This window comes from Taudactylus pleione, unplaced genomic scaffold (assembly GCF_031769625.1).
Source record: "Taudactylus pleione unplaced genomic scaffold, aTauple2 ptg000037l, whole genome shotgun sequence".
Classification (NCBI taxonomy): domain Eukaryota; kingdom Metazoa; phylum Chordata; class Amphibia; order Anura; family Myobatrachidae; genus Taudactylus; species Taudactylus pleione.
The window spans coordinates 9464312-9484962 of NW_028284439.1; the positions used below are offsets into that span (position 1 = coordinate 9464312).

At 44.4% G+C, this 20651-nt stretch overlaps 1 protein-coding gene across 7 annotated transcripts in view; it reads right to left on the reverse strand.

The window, feature by feature from the left end:
• Positions 1-20651, reverse strand: part of PHC3 (polyhomeotic homolog 3) — a 189401-nt gene that overhangs the window by 90300 nt on the left and 78450 nt on the right. For 6 of the 7 annotated variants that reach the window (XM_088452385.1, XM_088452384.1, XM_088452382.1 and 3 more), the window contains exons 4-7: positions 14665-14739; positions 13088-13246; positions 8788-8889; positions 1132-1372 (exon numbers count right to left, since the gene is read on the reverse strand). In XM_088452385.1, the coding sequence (XP_088308511.1) occupies positions 1132-1372; positions 8788-8889; positions 13088-13246; positions 14665-14739 (577 nt within the window). The remainder of the gene's footprint in view (positions 1-1131; positions 1373-8787; positions 8890-13087; positions 13247-14664; positions 14740-20651) is intronic. The other variant, XM_088452386.1, reaches the window with a different exon arrangement.

The window sequence follows — 20651 nt, forward strand, 5'->3', positions numbered from 1 at the left end:
ATATCGCCCTAATGACAGGTGTCTCGGGTCATGCTAGTCGGTTACCTTACTAAAAAATTGTTTCTAGGACTAAAGTTCTATTACATAACCAAGAGTTGCCTTTAACCAGATGATTAACCAGGAACTCATGTCAGGATTTTCTATTACTATGCGCTGCTCCTTTATTATCTTCTACAATGGTAGTAGTTATTAAACCTAGTCATTTGCATTAACAAATCTAGTAACTGGTCGGACTGGGTTTTGGTGGTTATGAGTGTAGCTGTACACAATTTTAGAAGGTATGTCCAACTAGGCACTGTTGACAAGACTAGATATCTATTACATAATGGAGTAGATAAATAACGAAAAAATCTAGTATAGATATCCTTTAAATTTACTTGTGGATTATCTTGCAAGCACAACAAAACTTGGCATGGAAAAAAACAGGGGGCACTGCATCGTAGCACTTTGTATACAGATTCAGACTCATTCGCACATAGATATACAAGTGTCGCACTTCAAATTAATCAGTGCAGTCTCGTGAATCGGTTTTGTTGCATCGCATTGCAACTAAAATGCATTTTCGGGCGAAAAAAAGATCGGCACATAGCTGAGTCGCAGAGGACCTGGTGTGCTGAGAAGGGCTGTTTGGCGTGACTGCAGCAATAGTGTATGAGGACACATCTGTATGTAGATAATCCTTGATTTGATGGTCATACCTTCTCACTACTGACTTGACTAGTGGAGTGTAAGCACTTTACTAGCCAAACAACCCACTACTTGGATTATGTGAACACTTCATGAATCTAATCAAAACACAATGTAATATTTCCACTAAGTTAATGTGTGTTCCTCTTGTGGGATCACGGGTCATTTGTGAGGCCCGCAAAGAGTACAAATCTGCCCAGTTCAGATCTAGAGTTAAAGTATTTTTCTCAAGTATGTACCACAACTATTGTGTGACCACATTGAGGTTGCTCAGCGACCCTCTAAGTGACTGACTCTCACTAGTGTTGTGGTTCAGCAACAGCTAAAGTGCCAAAACTTGCTCCTACCCACTTTCACCATTATCCCTGTACATTCAGTTAGTGTTTCAGTAGAAAATCCTCCCCGATAATCCTTATCATCTTAGTAAGTTTCAATAAATTTTACCTGGGGCAATCAGCTGATGTAAACTTGCTGTGCGTGTTACAGCTGTGCATCGCGATTCAGATCCAGGGCTCTCACCTTTACGACTTGTCTCATAACCGGAGTCAGTGTGTATAGTTTTAGAACTGGTTACAGTCGTCTTGTGACACATAGTTAGGGGCTGGTCATGGTTATTTATTTTTGGTGGAATGCTTTGTGGACAGATCTCCAGGATTGGTTGGTTCCGTAGTGTTAAATTCTGAACCTAAGCAAAGAGGTAGATAAAATATATATTTTAAAAATTATGGGGATAAATACATGTCTTTTTCTTTTTTAATGACACAACCACAGTCACATGACCTCACGTGCACGCTCAAAACAGAGAGATTTTTCAAAAGCCAACTGATTGCAAACCACATCCAGAACAAATTTAAATTTTTTTCAAATCTCAAGGAAGGAATATAGATTATAAACTCTAAATCAAGGAAGAATGACTTAATGAACTGCAAATGTTGCAAAAGGTATTTAAAGGCGCAACTTGCTTGAGAGAACTATCAGCGATAGAGATGCAAATTACATATTTGAAACTTCCTTGAAAGAGAAAACTCATTATTCAAAGACTAACTGTGGAAACCAGTGTAAAAATTAAGCTCTCAGTATTGGTGTTTTTAATTAGCCCAGTTGTCTGAGGTTTTTTCTATTACTCGTTTCACAATGCAGAAATGAAGGAGAAGATAAAAAATATCATTAGTCACAATTTCTAGAGTTGTCACCATGGGGGGTTTGGAGCTGGTGACATCACTGTCAGTGTGTCACTGCCCAGCTCTCCCTGCTGCTACAGACCGCCATCTCTGTATTCCAGCTGCGGGCAGGCAAGATTAACTGGAATAGTCACTGTCATAGTTGCCGATTCCTTTTAGAACAATCAGAATTGAGTTTACTAGGTTTCCCGCTCGTGGTTTGTGCCAGTATTTTCCTGTTTTTTATTTTTTGCTCTTGCGCATCCACTGTGAGGAGAAAGTGTGCTTGCGGACTTGCTGGCGCCAGAATGTAAGCCAGTTTCCGAAGCTCCAGCACAACACTGTATCCACAGCATTGTAAAAATGGGCTCCAGATACAGTTTGGAGCAGGCTGCAAGATGACCTGTCACAACTTCTGCACAACCACCTGCTTTCAATTACCTATGGGCCAGGGGTTTGTATAAGCAAACTGTCATTCTCATTTTTGTGACCGCGCTGAGCCCAGCCCTCTGCTTGTGAGAGCAGCTATCATCACTTATCTTCATTTGCACCAGCCTGCAACGGTCTACACACCCACGAGATGCTTCTTCTATGTGCAGACGTCCTGTTGCCACCCCAGACTGGTATAGATCCTGAGACCCATCTGTCCTTGTGTATTCGCCTTATCAGGTGAGCCATTTGAGCTCCAGTTGAACCCGCTTTTTGAAAGTGGGAATCAAAAAGACGACCTCAGTGCTGTGAGGCAGTAACGCCAACCACTACAACGGCAGTGCGTCACAAATTTTTTCTTGTATGTGCTGCCAAGGGGAGCACATAAGATATAAATCTATATAGATGAGTATATGCATACCTTCTAAGGTAAGCAGAGAAGGCTGGTGAGAACTGTAAGGTTTTAAAACCAGCCTATAATTTAGTATATGCATGGGAAGAGTACTGCCCTTCTGTAAGGCGAGCCAATGTGATGCATAAGCCTGGGGATGGTATGCAATAATCTGCTAACCCTGGGTTAGGGTATGCTATAACCCTAACTAGTGGCGGCAGCACCAGAGCTGTGGCTGTTACTATACATACACATATATACATATTGTAGAAATCTATATATATATATGTTTAGGCAGGGAAGCTAGCGACATGATTACAAGGAAGATGTGCACCAAAAGGCAGCCTCCACAGGCTACAATATCAGGCAATTAGATTACTCTTGGCGTCCATTTGTTATAGAACCAAGGGGAAGCCTGGCAGGGGGTAATACAGTGGCAGGACCGTGTCCTGTCAGCACAGTGCTTTTTTGCCAGGAATGTGCACCGGCTGAACAAACTGGCCCCTCTCAGAACCGCGTAATGCGGTGTTAATGTGCAAAAGGGGTTGGGCTAGTTCCCATTCTGCAAGCAACAGCTGTCCACTGTTGCTAGCACTATTACTCTACTACAGTAACAGCCATCCCCTACCTTCTACACTGAAGCACTCCCAACATAGGAGGGTGTTGCGTAGGAGACCCTCGTTAATCCTGCTGCAGGAGTTAAGGTAGCCCTAAGGAAGGAAACCGAGAGGCAGCCTCGCTCTTGCAGGCGGCTGGTCCGCACTGCACTCCGTCCGGAGACCTTACGTAGCTGTGTGGAAGCAGCTGCAATAGAGAGGAGCCTGCTTTACAACAATTTGCGTCAGGGATGACCCACGGATATCGGGAGCTCTACAGTGTAAAGCTGGCCACAAACTAGACCAACTTACATCCAACCAGCCAACTAGTTGATTGGTTGGAATGAAACACTTTATCTGGCAGCCTGCCAGACCGCAGATGTCAGCGGCATACACTGCGAGATATCTCACAGTGTATTAGCCCCGACATCTGCGCTCCGCCCCCGGGGGAGGAGACATTTCCCTGTTCCTTCCATGGGAAGGAACACAGGAAATATCTGTCTGTCTGCCGCGGCTGGGCATACACTACCCAATGCGGCCGGCATTTTAACTCAAATATCGCATCGGACGGGCATGCTGGACAATTCGGCATGCCAGACCGAGCAATATTTAACCCTCAGTCGCCCACACACACGCTACAATTATCGGGGCGATCCGCGGATATCAGGCGGATCGCCCCGGTAATTGTAGCATGTATGGCCAGCATTATTCTTTGCTTTTTTAATAAAGCAGTGAATAAGACTGGAGCAACAGACTTCTGTATCATGCAACTCCCTCTGCACATTGCAGGGAGATCATGCACCATACCAGTACAGGGAGTGCAGGGTATGATATCTTCTGTGTCAGGTACTGACATATTGGATTAACTCACATAATTTATGCTATTTAACAAACCATTTGTAGAATTTTTGGTTATATATCTGAATACATGTTAGAACATAGCATTTATATTTGAAGTGTATTGTACAAGACACAAAGGATCTGAAGAAGACTTTTAAAATAAAAATGTATAAGTTCACTGTACTGTATGCGAATGAATACTGTCATTTTAGCAGTTGTGGATAGAGTGTAGTGTGCTCTCCCTCCTTCCTCTGAAGTGTGAGAGGCATGTGGCGAGGTCTCATGGGTATGTTATACGCATGTTGGGAGGTCTGTGGGGCATTTTAGGATGAGTGATGTGCCCGTGGGGATGTAGTCACGATACCGGCGGACAGGATTCCGGACGTCGATATACAGATGCTGGAATCCCGAAGAGGATGAAGATGCCATCCCGAAGGTACGTATGCGGCTATGCGGCTTAGCGGAGATGGGGGGGTTAGGCTATGGGGAGGGGGGGGGGGTATGGTTAAACACTACTGGGGGGAGGGTAGGGCTAGACACCACCGGGGGGAAGTTAGGGCTAGGCACCACCCCGGGAGGGTTAGGTTTAAGGTGCGGGAAGGGGAAGTTAGGGTTAGGCACTACTGGGGGGAGGTTAGGTATGGGCACCACTAAGGTTAGAGTTAGGGGGAGGGAAAGTATACTTACCAGCCCCTGTTGGGATTTTGCAGATCAGGATGCCGCGGTCGGTCTTCTGACCACCGGCATCCCATCCGCTACCCATCCATATCCATTCCGTGCTAAGGTACTTTTTCAGGGCTTTTTTTCATTCTTTAAATTAATGGTAATTAGCAGTCATTATGAAGGTTGGATGGCCGCACATGCAACTCTCAAAGTATATCAGACTGCCCATCGCTGCACTGGTATAGAAGAAGGTTTCTGCTGCTTGTGCAGTAAACTCAAAGTATGTACTCCATGAATAATTTTAGCATTTAATGATGTTTACATACGGAATGATCAAAGTATAGACTATACAACATCTTAGAAAATATATCTATCTGTAACAAATGACAAGAACTCTTGTCTAATGTCGGGCAGCATGGCAGCAGAACCCTATTTGTGTGGAGATTGTATATTCTCCCCGTGTTTGAGTGGGTTTCCTCTGGGAGCTCCATTTTCAATGCACAGCTAAAAAAGTACTGGTAAGTTAAATGGCTACTAACAATACCGTAGTGCGGAAGTATGATTGGGTAGGCGAGGTAGTTAATGAATGCATATTTTCTGTTAATAATATTATCTCAATAAAAACCTATCCCTCTTGTTTTGTGTTAATTATTCCTCCTTCTACACTCCACTCCACTCCTTCTCTACTGTTAGGACCCCACGTTTTTCAGGACTTTAATCTAATGCCTGTCATTCAAACGCAGGCAAAATGTAAATTTAGGGCCATAGTCAGAATTGAATGCAATTCAACCACATTGAAAATAAAGAAAGATATCTGCCTGCATTCAAAGATAGTGGCACCACCCCTATACATCTGCTTGTGATATGAGCCGTCATCACTATCAGTGCAGGCTTGCACCAGCTCTATCCTTGGTGCAAGGGATCTGTCTCACTTCTATATAGTCCACCATAAAACACTTATCCTATGTGCAAATGCCCCATTCCTGCAGAGGTACACCCACACAGTCGCACATGAAGATGCAGCTGAGATTTGTGTGCCTCGCATGTCGCCGGCAGTTGCTCAAAGTTGAGTATGCAGACCATAGTGTATAAGTAACACTGCAACCGAGAACAAGAAACTGAAAAGAGGAGCTCAAACTAAATCAGCTCTTTATCTTTAGTATTTAATGCTTATTGGCATATTTATTTATTTATAGCCACCTTTAGCATTGTAACTTAAACCACAGGTCCCTAGTCTTTATTTAACCCACAAAGTCCATGTTGTAAGGATTTATACTAATTGATAAAATATCATTCTCAGATTATGAATGCAAATAAAATTACTTCAGGGTGGACTGAATGCTAATGTGTGAATATTGTTAATATTTAAAAAACAAAATAAAAATAAACTATTCTCTGCTGATGGGCGTAAGGAAAAGTATAAAACAAACACAGAAATATTGAATTGAAAAGGAAATAGATTACCTTAACATTAAAAGCATACCGGTCTTAGAAAACACACTACAGGTATAACATTTATTTCTCTAGGTAGGTCAGTGGTTCCCAAACTATTTTGAATCAAGGCCCCTAGAGTATCAGCATTGTTTTCACGGCACCCCTAAGCCAAGAGTTTGCTATTGAGAAGTTCAGGAAAAAATGGAGTAAAGTGAAGTAAATTGTGCTTACTTGTCATCCTTAGGTTCAGTTATGTGGTGGTGGCCCGGTTTGCACTTCTATTTGTCCACACAATTACACTACATTGACCATAAGTAATTTGATTTGGTGCTGGACCACCAACCTGAGGCACCCTTGCAAGTCTCCCGAGGTACCCCAGGGTGCCACGGCACACAGTTTGGGAACCACTGCTCTAGGTCCTACTCTTCCCATGTGACTTGGTCGTTGTCTTGAATGATACTTTGATTTATGAAAGTACAATAATTTCAGTGTTTTTTTTTATGTTTCCTATGGTGCCCTCACAGTGAGCACCAGCCACCGACATGAAATGGCCGCAAACAGCAGCCTAGAAGCCAATTAACCTTCCAGTATGTAATGTACTTGAATCTTTGCTGACGAATTCAACTAAAAAAATGATCGACTGAAATACAGAAAGAGTGCATCAAGTATGGAAACAAATAAATACAAGGGAAAAGATAATTTAGCTAGCACTAGTCAGATTAAATTATTTCCTGAAAAAAAACCCTAATAATAAATTAGTGAACCATGAGAAACAATGAGTGGTAATAGTTCTGGATATTGGAATTACAGATTTCAGTCAGAAAAGAAGTTTAGTCAGAGAAAGGGAAGTGATAGAAAGGGGTATATTTACTAAAGTGCGGGTTTTTAGAAGTGGATATGTTGCCCATAGCAACCAATCAGATTCTACTTAACATTTATCTAGCATCTTCTAGAAGATAATAGCTAGAATCTGATTGGTTGCTATGGGCAACATCTCCACTTCTAAAAACCCGCACTTTAGTAAATATACCCCGAAGACTAGCATAGAACAGCTTAGCGCAAGAGGGAAAAGAAAATCAGTGATATATCAGGTAATTTAGGGTAAATATAGTGTAGTTCAGAGAATAGGATACAGCAAAGGGAAAAGGACAGTAGCAGTGAACACTTCTACTAAGACTGGTGCTAGACGCAGTAGATAACGTAAACAAGATTGCCAACTACAAATCTTTCATACGGTTTCCACCAGGAGGATACCAACCAATCAACAACTTATCCTGGTAATGCTGGACATGTCTACAGAGAGTAGTGGTACTACCAACTAACATAAAACTGCATCAACAAATATCATAATCATCACATGTCCTGACCAAGTGCAATACTTTGCTAACCATAGATATTAAGGACTTACATTTTGTATGTGCTCCATGTATCGCATGATGATGAACAAACATACATACACATAAGGCTTGGATAGGCCAAATGCCCTAACCTACAACTGTGTGCTCCATAGCAGCAGCACCCTTATTACTGTGGTACTGTAGTTACATCTTGATGAAACACTAGCTAAGCCTAGGAAAAGAAACTGAACCAGAAGCTGTGACACCTAACAGAGAGCTTGGAGAGCTTACTACTGTGGGTCAATGCAAAAATTGTAATTAGTCCTACACATGAAAAAAGTGTTCCTGCTAGAAAAATTCAAATTAGAACTAAAAAATTATTGATTCATAAAGGCTGTGGCTGCAATTGAAGACAATACAGAATTGGGAAGTATTTCTATATTTTATTGATGTTAAGAGTTTAGATATCTATGGTAATGTAAGTCACTGACAGGCAACCTGATACACTTTAGATGCCGCACTGGACAGCCTCCTAACCTGCAAAAGGGCCACACATTACTCTAATTTCTAGTAGTAATTTAAATTAATACATTTAATCAATGAAAGAGGCACCTTCCTGTAATAACACGTTAGCAGGTCAGTTAAACCAGTGCTACAATCTATAATAAACAAATATGATTGCAAAGCAGGAAGGAGCTTGGCGCCACAAGTGAAAGCTTGAAGGGACACATGTGTCTGCTGTCTACCACTGTAGTAAGGAAGAAAGACTTAAGGGGCAGAAGTACTAAGGTCTGGAAAGTGATAAATTGAAGAGTGTTTGACTACCAATCAATCAGATCCTACCTGTAACATGACAGTTAGGAGCTGAGTGGCTGGCAGTTTATCACTTTCCACTTTATCACTTTCTGGAGCTTAGTAAACCCCATAGTACTTAGAAAACAATTATTTGTCCTAGAATTTACCTAGTGATGTATTAACCTTGTGTTCCTTGTGACCTTTCCTGATACTGACCCTTCCAACGCCTCTCCCATGTACCACTTTGTAAAAGCCATTTCTCTATGTGTTTGTTTGATTGAATTCTGGTTTTACACAGGTATCACCTCTCCCTGGATTACAGTTGGGACAGTCTCACACCTGAGGTAGGAGCCTCTTATCCATTTGTCATCTGTTGCTATTGACAAGCCAACTACAGTACCAGAATAATGCCAGAATGAACGTTTCCGTGACCTATGTAATTGTAATGTGCTCACCTGAGGGGCCGATGACCGACAGGGAGTCGAAGATGTGGTTGACGAGATCACTGGAATATCAGACTGCACGGCTGCAACAGTTGCAGCTGGTGTAAATATGAGCTGTAAAACACACATATACATATACTAATGTTTCAATGCAATTGAGTAGAAAAGCCTGCCAGGAATACATTCATAAAAGACTTGAAGCAGGCATCAATGATCCCCATTTAGAGGGCAGTGGGACATTCACAGAGACGTGCGTGGCAAAGCAGAGAGGATAGAGGTTGGCACTTTATGCTAAATTTCTGTCTATGTTTAATTCTGCTTTCTTGCCACATTTGTCATTAAAGTCCATGGGAATAGCCTTGCATGTCTTCTACATATCAATGATTATTTTATTAAGATCCAGCTGACATTCAATGAGAGGTTTCAATATAAAGGGGGAAATTAAAAAAATAGTAGTGAATTAATAAGGTAAGGTTGCTCTGAATGTGTTAGCTTTGTGAAGATATCCACAGATGTTATCTCCTCATTATAAACCATCCAAAATATGAGATATGGTAAGAACTTACCCTTGTTATCTCTATTTCTACGAAGTCCATAGGGTTCCACAGGATACCTTGGGGTATAGGTGATGACGTCAGGCATCGGGCACCATAGAGTTAAGTTTTCAGCCTCCCAGGATGCACTAGGGTCCCGCTCCTATACCCTGCCCCCGAACCAAGGCATCTCAGTTACGTACCAAGCCATGGGCCGGAGGAGGAGAAGGAAGAGAGAGAAAAAAGATCTGGACACACACAAGAATCACATTCTCACCAAAGGGAGACGGAAAAAAAACGTTGACCAGAGTAAAGCCCATCTGCAGCACAGGTGCGACAGGGCGGGAGTCCTGTGGAACCCTATGGACTTCGTAGAAATAGAGATAACAAATGTAAGTTCGCCTGGAACTGGAAACGCCCGGAACTGGAAGTGATCGTTGCGGATTGCAAACCTGAGGAACTGCTGATGGCGCAAAAGAATAGGGACATGCAGGTAAGCGTCCTGTATGTCCAATGACACCATGTAATCCCCAGGTTCCACCGCCAGAATGATGGACCGTAGGGTCTCTCCATCCGAAACCGCGGCACCCGCAAGGACTTGTTGAGGGCCTTGAGGTTGAGAATTGGACGGTACGACCCATTGGGTTTCTGCACCAAAAATAGATTGGAGTAGAAACCCTGGCCCCTCTGGGAGAATGGCACTATAACTCCAGCCTGGAGCATAGTGTGCAAAACCTTCTGCAGTTCCAAGGCTTTGTTCCGGTCCAATGGAAGGGCCCGTGGTGAAGAACCGGGATGGGGGCCTGTGCCGAAAGGAGGGCATACCCGTGAGAAACCACCTCGTGAACCCAATTGTCTGTCGTGGTTATCGACCAACACTGGGCGAACTGCAGCAGACGGCTTCCCACTTTGGGATCCCCCAAAGGGAGGCCCGGACCGTCAGGCCGCAGGTATGTCATCTGACTTAGGGGCCGGACGTCTGGTACTCCAGGCCTGTTTAGTGGGCTTGGCCGATTTCTTGGGCCCAGTCTGTCGGGGAAAAGACTGTGCTTTAGGCCTACCCTGGGCCCTGTAAGGCCGAAAGGACGACGTACCTGAACTGGAAGGAACCGCAGCAGACGGGAGACATGCCGATTTGGCTTCCGCCAGCGTGGCTACGATTTTGTCCAGATCCGGACCAAATGGACTTCTCCATTAAAAGGCAAAGCTTCCAAGCCCTTCTTGGAATCAGCGTCTGCCCTCCAAAATCGCAACCATAAGGTGCGACGAGCAGCAACAGCTGCCGAAGAAATCCGAGATGTGAGAACACTGATATCCAAGGCCGCTTCATTGATGTAAGTGGCCGAATCCTGGAGATTGCCTACCAACTCGGCCTGTTCAGCCAAACAGTCGGAATCCAAAGACGCCTCCAAACTATCAGCCCAGCGCTCCATAGCTCTGGCTACCCAACATACGGCCATAGCCGGTCACCCCCCCCGCGAGGGAATAAATGGACTTTAGGCAGATCTCCACCTTGCGGTCCGTAGCATCTTTCAAGGAGGACATGGAGGGCATGGGCAAGGTGGCACTTCGGACTAGGCGTGTCACATGTGAATCCACTTGTGGAGGGGATTCCCACTTAGAAAAATAATTGTCCGCAAACGGATAAGCCACAGCTAAGCGCCTCTGAGGCTGATACCGTTTACCAGGGTGTTTCCACGCCTCCTCTAAATAGTCTACTAACTGACCCGAAAGAGGAAACACTGTGGCGTCACCCTTAATATCCTTAAAAAAGGCATATTTGGACTTGGACACCGGAGGATCGTCATCCTCAATAACTAAAGCCGTGCAGACTGCCCTAATAAGGCCAGGAATATAAACCTTGGACTTAGCGTCCGACTCTTTAGTACGGAGAGGTTCTTGGTCAGATAGATCCAGAATCTCCCCATCATCGGACGTCACGTTGTCATCCTCATAAGGAGCAGACAGAGACGCCACAGGCCGCTTATGTGGCCGCAACAGAGACTCCCCTTGTAACACGTCCGACAAATGCTGTACCGAATTTGTCAGTGAATTAACCCACACAGGCTCCTGTGAAACCTGGGAGTGGAAATAGGGAGACTGTGAGGTACCATCAGTTGTCTCTGGAACCCCTGCATGGGTGACGACACCACTGACTGCTGGGACAATCCCATCTGGGAAAACGCAGGTGGCGGAGCTAACTGGCCCACTAGGGTTTTAAGCGCTTTAGTGAAACAAGCCCAGGGCGGTTCCTGTACCGAAGCCGTGACAGTAATTGGCCGCGCCAATAAATAACACTGCCGACATAGCCCCTCCGCGTTACCCTCCCCCTCCGCTATTGGTACATTGCACTTAGTACACATAAGCTGGAGAGGAAATTCACTCTCAGACATGATGGTAAGTATGTGACCCCTCTCACTGATACTCGTTAGTATAATGGGAGAACCACCCTGCAATCACCGCACGGCAAGGGCTTTAGCAGAGGAAGAGCAGGGACAGTATAATGGCTGACAGTAGAAAGTGAAAGTACAGGCAGCAAACGCTAGCAGAAGTCACATACAATGCAGAAGAAATCAATCCCTGCACTATCAGCGCTGTTCCTCAACTACACAGACACAGAGCCTGGTAGGACACAGCGCTGCATACACAGACCTGTAGTCAACGGAGGAGAGGTATGCCGGGGGACCCAGACCGCGATGCCGTCAGCAGCTCCAGCAGCGTTCACCATACAAAGATGGCCACCGAGGAGCAGAGAGGAGGCCGGCCTGGGGGAAGAGCGCTGCCACAGGGCCAATCGGCAGCACAGAGAGGGCTGCGTGCAGCGGGGAAGGCGCCAGCTGTGTACAGGGAAGGCGCGCTCCCCTGGCATGCAGTTAACCCCTGGGACGCCGCAGCGCTTACCGCTCAGCTGCGGTCCGCTGTCTCAGGGGGGTAGTGGAAGCGCAGGTTAGTTACCTGGCTTCACGCTGCAGCCAGTCCCCAGGGAGCCCCCTGCCTGGGGACTAAGGACCATGTGTTCAGCAGGGGCCCACCGCGGGACCCCGCTGCTTACCTGCTGCCCCTTGAATCCGCGGCCATGGTCCGAAACATCTGGGGTCACCGCTGTCGTCACCCATGCAGGGGTTCCAGAGACAACTGATGGTACCTCACAGTCTCCCTATTTCCACTCCCAGGTTTCACAGGAGCCTGTGTGGGTTAATTAACTGACAAATTCGGTACAGCATTTGTCGGACGTGTTACAAGGGGAGTCTCTGACCCAGATGCTTACCAGCATCCCCGGATCAGTACCGGCATTCTGGTACCGGCGGGGTGTAGGGGAGACAGCATGGACATCAGCAGTGACTGTCCATGCTGTACTCCCAGATGTGCAGCTACGGCTGCCTTGAAGAAAACTTCAGGGGCTATTCTTAGCCCCCCTCTAAGCATGTGCTCCGACTCCGAGCCGGGCACCAATGAAACTGAGATGCCTTGGCTCGGGGGCGGGGTATAGGAGGGGGACCCTAGTGCATCCTGGGAGGCTGAAAACTTAACTCTATAGTGCCCGATGCCTGACGTCATCACCTATACCCCAATGTATCCCGTGGATACCCTATGGACCCTGATGTAGAAAGTATAATAAACAAATTAATATGTATTTGTATATGCAAGACAAACTGAGGCCCTAATTTTTTTCAGGAAAATAATATGAAATTAGTTTGTGTAGAATAACAATGTGATAGTCCAATAGCCATGTAAAAATATATCTTCTCAAACTGCTATGGCCCAGATAAGATGCTCACCATCTGAGCTCGCAGATACATCTGTGCCTGGCTTGCACTCAGAGTTGGGGAAGTACTTCTCAGTAACATGGTTTTCTGGGTGATACTGCTGCTTGTAGTGCTGGAGGTCTGTGATCGATTAATGATTTGGGTAGGAGGAGGTGAAGTAGAGAGATTCAGCTGAAAAAATAAAAAAATGTGTTTATATCCACCAGAAAGCACAAGTCTCTACAGAAACATGGAATAGAACAGCAATTGTACTATTTTCACAGTTTGCTTGTGCTTATGTATGACTCAGTTTAAACAGGATGGGGCAATATTTGGTGATCTCATTGTGTACTGTAAATTGATAATTTTTAAAATTGCCAAATTTAAATATGTAAAGGTCAATTTTATTAAGGGCGAGCAGGGTGAAGTGCCATTGCAACGGCGTGGAAATGCCGGCAACAGCACCTCATCTTGTCCGCTTCTTGTCCCATCTCATTCAGGACTCCCAGATGGGGTGTGATTGTGTGGAGTAGTGAACAAAAGTCGCTGCAGACTGCATTGTACGTGACATGCTTACCTACACCTTGCCAGTAGCAAATGTTTCTGAAAAATCTATTTAAATGTTGGGAACTATAAAATGGAAGGATGAACAATTCCTTATAAAAGGAGTCGCAGTCAGCGCACAATTTGCATCTTAAAATCATGTAAACAATTATCTATTTATATGCTGGTTTCATTATGCACAATGCTTGTGTACTTCCTTTTTTCAGGATGAAGACATTCTTTAGAAACATTTAAAATAAAGAATTACAGTAAAAAAAAAACAACAATTATCTGACTTAGTATTCATCACAGTCACTTTTTGCAGGTGAAGTTTAAATATTGAGCTAGTGTTCTTGGAAAGGGATGCGGTCCGGACCAGAGAAATTTTGAGGTTCAGGATGCCGCTGGAGTCCCGACACTTGTCAGAATACCGGTGCCGGCATCCCGACCGCCGGTATCCGAAAGCTAAGTCATGGAGTAAGGGGGAGGGTTAGGGGTTAGGCACTAGGGGGAGGGTTAGATTTATGGTGTGGGGAGGTTAGATTTAGACACTAGGGGGGAGGTTAGGCTTAGGATACCTGTTGCATTGCTTGTAATTAATTAAAACATTTATAAACCAGCATTTTTATTATAAAGAGAGTTACATTCTAGCTAACAAGGTTAAACGCATAAGGCTGTATATATGACTATTATAATTCAAATAAAACATGCAAAAGGGTCAATTAGATTAATATTATTATTATTATCCTTTATTTATATGGCGCCACAGGTGTTCCGCAGCGCCTTACAGTGTACATAAAATAATAAGTGAACAAGAAACGAGTAACTTACAGTACATTACAGTACAGGAAAAGGACATGGTTTATATACGTAGCTACAACAGCGATTACAACACTCACAATAAGCAGCAGGGAGTTAGCAATCAAGTGTTAGGTGCCCTTGTGGGGAGTAAGGAGTAGAAGAAAATGTAAAGAGAAGCACATGAGGGAAGAGGTCCCTGCTCATGAGAGTTTACAATCTCGTGAGATTACATCATGGTTGGAAAAAAATTTTTTTCTGGTACTTACAGAGGGTTGTGGAACACTTGACTGCTGGATAGTAGCAATAGGGGAAGCAGAGCGCCTTTCACCAGACAAACCTGCCTAGAAACAACAATTCATTAGTCAACAATCTTGAAAGAAGACTGAAAACTTGTGCAACAAAAGGGAGAGGGTAATGCTGATGATAGAGGATAGGATGGTAGTCAGGAGTATCCAGAGGGAGTAGAATCATGTGGGGTTAGCATAGGCTATAATGAAGAGGTGGTTTTTGAGAAACTGCCTGAAAGACGAACAGTAGGAGGACCGAGTGGTGAGGTGGGGTAGGGTGTTCCATAAGAGAGAAGCCCCATAGGAGAAGTCTTGGCAGCGGGAATGAGAGATGTTAATCAGCGAGTAGACAAGGCAAGGGTCAAAGGAGATTTGAGAGGCCAAGTATCTTGTGACAAGGCCCAAGATGTATGAGTGGAGGGTGTTAGTGGGAGTTTTTTGACTCTGGAGGTTGTGGAAAGCCTCTGTAGTAATTCACATAGTGGGGCAGATATATAAAATAGTGAGATAAGGAAATCAATTGTTAAGGAAGACTGGAGTGGGGAAAGATGTGTAGGGGACGGCTATCGGAGGTGGTAGCAGTAGTGAAGGCAGGCGATATGAGGGAATAGATAAAGTTTTATTATGTACTGTGTTACAAAGACATTTTCTGATAACATTGAGAACAAGAAGGCAACAAAACAGCACAAGGTACTGGATGTGTGAAGTGGATGTATTAAATTGAAATGCACTTTATGTTATAAGGATATAAAAAAATTTAGACACAGGTAAACAAATTTAAACTTTATTAAAAAAACAATTAAAAACATTAACTTAACATTAAAAACAGTAGAAATATATACAAACTTTACAAAACCGAAAAGGCATTGTCTCAGGTATGCTATGTCCATGCATGCACCCCTAATCAACCTTGTGTAAATGCTGCTGACCACCAATGTTACCTAGACACGTACATACGTATATTTTGCACCCCTATTGAACCTTGTGTAATGTTGATTAATAAGTTTGTATTGACCACAGCCATCAGAGCAATTCTGAAGAATTCCTTAGAATTATAGTAATAGAATCATGTGTTGGCAGGTGGGGTATAGCGCACGTTTGCCATCTATAGCTCCCCCGCGGTTAGGAATTTCCACTGTCGTTCAAATTCCTCAGCAATGACTTTCCATTCCTCCACAGTTGTAGAGAACTAGAATTAAAAAAATAAAAATAAATGTTAATAAATCACCTTTATGCATAACTGTATTTTATTACAGACTTCAACCCTTGACCTGGACATCTCCCAGGAAATAAGCAGAAAAAGTGAGGGGGAAATATCCTCGCAAGCCATACCACCGTCCCCCAAAAAACAATGGCAAATTGCACCTAAAACAAAGGCACAAGCAAGTATCGCTACAGATCAATTTTTCCAAAAAGCTGAAAAAGTGCTCCAAAGCTCACCAAATAAATTTGATCGGTTAGCCTCAAATTTGGGGAGTGCCATGCGCCAAACGGTTCCAGAGCAACAGCTCCAATTTGAGAGGCTCACATATGATCTAGTGATCGTGGCAAAAGTGGCAAATAACTCCACACACCTTAATTTGTGAGCCACATCATCACCCAATTGCCCTTCACAGTAGAATGAGGGCTCCCACCCCATCAAACGTTCCTCCTCCACTCACCTATCAGTCTACAGCTTCCAGTGGTATCTATACTGCATTAATGGAAACAGGGGACCCCCCTCAGTTTTATCATTTTTAATAATTTTATCACCCTCAGTTTTATCATTTATGTAACACAATTATCAACAAGTTTTATTATGCTCAATAACTTTGGTGCTCTATGACATATGGTGCTCCTGCCGCTGATTTGACTAGGTCATTAAACACGTGCCATAAGGGCAGCTTGTAGCACCATATATCATAGCCACCAAAGTTATTGGGAATGCTAAAACTTGTTGATAATTTAATGCTAATAGTTTATAGAAGTTTTATTATATGTATGCATATAGTTTTCCATTACATGTGCAAATGTTAAAATTTTTACATGTATGTTGCTTTGCATTTTATACCTTTTAAACAAGAAAAAAATGCAGCTGTGTTCTTTTATAGGGTGCAGAGTTTGTACTTTTATAATAAAAACCGTTTTCTTGAGACGCTCCCTGTCGCGGTTCCCGCTGTCTTTCTAAGTAATGTTCAAAAAGCCCTTGTCCGCTTTAATTGGAATCACAGACCTCCACGAATTGCAGTTAAAGTTCTGGAGAGGTAGGTTCCAGGAAGTGGTAGAGGTCTTCCTAACATCAAACGCTACTACCTTGCCTACCATTTCTCCCATATTGTTGCTTCCTACTCTCTCCGGGCTCTACTTCATGGCTTGACATCGAATCGGCCTATAATACTCTCCCAGATTTAACTCCCCTATGGGATCTATCAGTCGCACACCGACTCCCTGCTTCCAAATGGCTCCCCACTATAATATTTAATACCAAAAACTTTGGGATCTCTATTTTCTCAAAATTAATCTTACCTCACCACCATCTCCCTTGACCCCTATTTGGCACAATCCCGTTTCCTCCTGGATCATATACTGTGAGGTTCCGTAATTGGACCAGCATAGGGCTTCCCATGCTGATTTTTCTGACCAAGGCCAATGGTTATCCCCATCAGCACTGCAATAGAAAACCAAATCCCAGGTACTTAACCCTTTTGAATTCTTTCAAATTCACAATTTATTACACTCTCTACTCTTAAGAGTCTTTATAAACATCGCCCCTTATCTAAGGGTTTAAATTCTCAGCTTTATGCTGTCCTTTTAGACACTATCCTCCCCTCTCAAAGACCCCAGGAAATTGCTTGGGAGTGGGATCTTGGACCCCCTCCAGAAGATGAGGCCTGGGATGACACGAGACTGGGAATAGCTAAAAGCTCTATTGCAACCAAAATAAAAGAGATTGCATACAAAATTTATTATCACTGGTATTATACCCCTGAGAGACTTAATAAAAATGTTCCCGTCCTCTTCACCAGATTGTTGGCGGGGTTGTGGCTGCAGGGGTTCTATGATTCATATATGGTGGAGCTGTCCGGTTTTTGTTCCCTTCTGGAACTTGGTTCACGGCCTCCTGAACTCCCTCCTGGAGACTCCAATACCAAAAGATCCCTGGATATTTTTATTGTGCTACCCACCCCCGGCCATCTGCAAATTTTCCAGGGATTGGGCCGCATACATTTTCACAGCAACGAAATCCTGATTGCTCTAAACTGGAAACAGACATCTCCCCTACTTTTCTCTGCTCTTAAGAATCAGATCTGGCATGTTGCAGCCATGAAGGAGAATACTTACTACCTTCATGACCACGGACATGTTTTTGCACAAGTTTCTGCTCCCTGGTTGTTTGCCAAGTGTAGTCCTCCCCCTCTTCCTCCTGAGTACTAACCTCACACGTAGACCCATGGGCGGCGACTGAGATCTTCTCTGCACCTCTTTGTTTTCATCCCCTATGCTGTTGTCTTCTCCTATTTTTGAATGCTTATTGCGTATCAATCCATATGATGTCATGTTGTGTTTCCCCCCTCTCCTTCCCTTCCCTTACCCCCTGTATAACCCTTCCTTTTTTCATCAATTACTTAACTATGGCTGTTTATTACCATACTTAAAATTTGGTCTGTATTGGGCTTTCGTTGCTCCTTTTTTCTGTATTTACTCCCAATTTGACTGGTCATTCAAAATAAAGAATTACAAAAAAAAGAAAACAAACATTTCTTATTCTTCTTGCCCAAGAAAAAAAAGTGTGCTGTTTTTTCTTACCTTAAAGTACTGTTGCCTCAGGACAGTAATGATAGCTTTGCAGGTCTCTGGGATGATGAGGCCCAAAGCTTGAGGGGAGATGAGGGAGCCAAACAGGTCAGCCAGGTACCTCAGGGTAGCAATCAGCCTCTCCTTAGCAGAAATGGCCCTCTACAACTTGGTATTCTGCCTATATGTAGGGAGTCACCAGACGCAGCAACTCCTGGAAGGTGGCCTCATCCATGTGCAGGAAATTGCGGTAATCATTCGGATTGTTCTCCCGAATCTCCATAAGCAGTGGCATGTGAGAGAGAGACTCTCTCTGCAGCAGCTACTCCTTTGTCCAGCATGATCTCAGCCTTCTCCTGTTTTGGGTCCTCTCCTTATAAGCCAATACCAGAGCCACAGCATATGATGCCATAACTCGATAGCGAAAAGCCAGGCAAGGCAAAGCAGAGCAGTAGAGCAATGTACAGCGCTCAGCAGGTATACACCAAGCCTCACCAGTCACAGAGCAGAACTGCACAGATCTAAAAATAGGAGTTATGGTATGACATACCTTTGTTAACTCCTTTTCTTCGAGGTCCATGGGGTCCACAGCCATCACATTGGGGTTTATGGATTCATCCAGGCACCAAACAGTTAATCCAAGCTCTCAGCTCCAGGGTGCACTAGGTCCTCCTCCATATATCCCGCCCCTGGTCACAGGGCGTCAGTTTGTCACAAAGCCCACCAAGAGAAGGCAAAAAGAGGTAAGATGGAAGGACATATGTTCTCTAGACATTCTCTCCACGAGGGAAACACTCAAGAGATACAACAAAACTACCCATTAACACTAGGTGCGTTAGGGTGGGTGTCCTGTGGACCCCATGGACCTCAAAGAAAAGGAGTTAACAAAGGTATGTCATACCATAACTCCTATTTTCTTTCCTGACACATGAAAAGCTGGGAACACAATTTCTTCGTTTGTATGAAATCGTGATACCACCTTAGGGAAATATCCTGCTCGGGTCCACAGCACCGCTCTATCCTGGTGGAAAACCAGAAAAGGAGAGCGAACTGACAAGGCCGCCAAGTCGGATACTCTACAAGCAGAAGCAATGGCCAAAAGAAAAATTGTTTTTGCTGTTAACCATTTGAGATCTACCGACTCTAATGGCTCAAAGGGGGAAGCCTGTAAAGCCTTAAGAACTAAAGACAGGTCCCATGGTGCTACCGGAGGAACAAACGGAGGCTGCACCCTCAAAACTCCCTGAAAAAAGGTTTTAACATCAGGCAACGAAGCAACGCTACGCTGGAACCAAACTCCAAGCGCAGAAGCCTGCACTCTTAGGGAGGCCAGACGAAGAGCCCGCTCTAACCCTGACTGGAAAAAAGCAAGTACACGGGACACCCTAAACACACTAGGATCATATTTTCTCACTTTACACCACTGAAAAAAAGCACGCCAAACCCTATAGTAAACCTGGGCCGAAGAAGGCTTTCGTGCCCTCATCATGGTCTTTATTACTGGCTCTGACAACCCTTTGGCTCTTAACACGGAGGCCTCAAGAGCCATGCCGTCAAAGCTAACCCAGGGAGATCCGGATACCAGCAGGGACCCTGTAGCAGCAGATCTCGCCTGAGAGGAATCGGCCAAGGCGTGTCCACTGAGAGGTTTTGTAGATCGGTAAACCAATGGCGCCTGGGCCAAGCAGGGGCTATCAATATCACCATGGTATTTTCTTGTTTGAGTTTTCTGACCACCCTGGGAAGAAGAGCTAGAGGCGGAATAAGATACGCCAGCCCGAACTTCCACCTTACTGACAACGCATCCGTGAAGTCTGCCCGTGGGTCCCTGGTCCTGGACCTGGACCTGGGGACCTTGTGGTTGTGATTTGAGGCCATAAGGTCTATCTCTGGAAGACCCCATCTGTCCACTAAGACCTGGAATACCTGCGGGTGGAGAGCCCACTCCCCCGCGTCTATGTCCTGCCGACTTAGAAAGTCTGCCTCCACATTTTGTACTCCTGGTACAAAAACTGCCGTTATCGCAGGAAGATGACGTCCTGCCCATACTAGGATCCTTGACACTTCTGCCATGGCTCCCCGACTTCGGGTGCCTCCCTACTGATTTAGGTAAGCTACTGTGGTAACATTGTCGGACTGTACTTGCACCGGCTTGCCGTGCACAAGATCCTGGGCTTGTACCAATGCCCTGA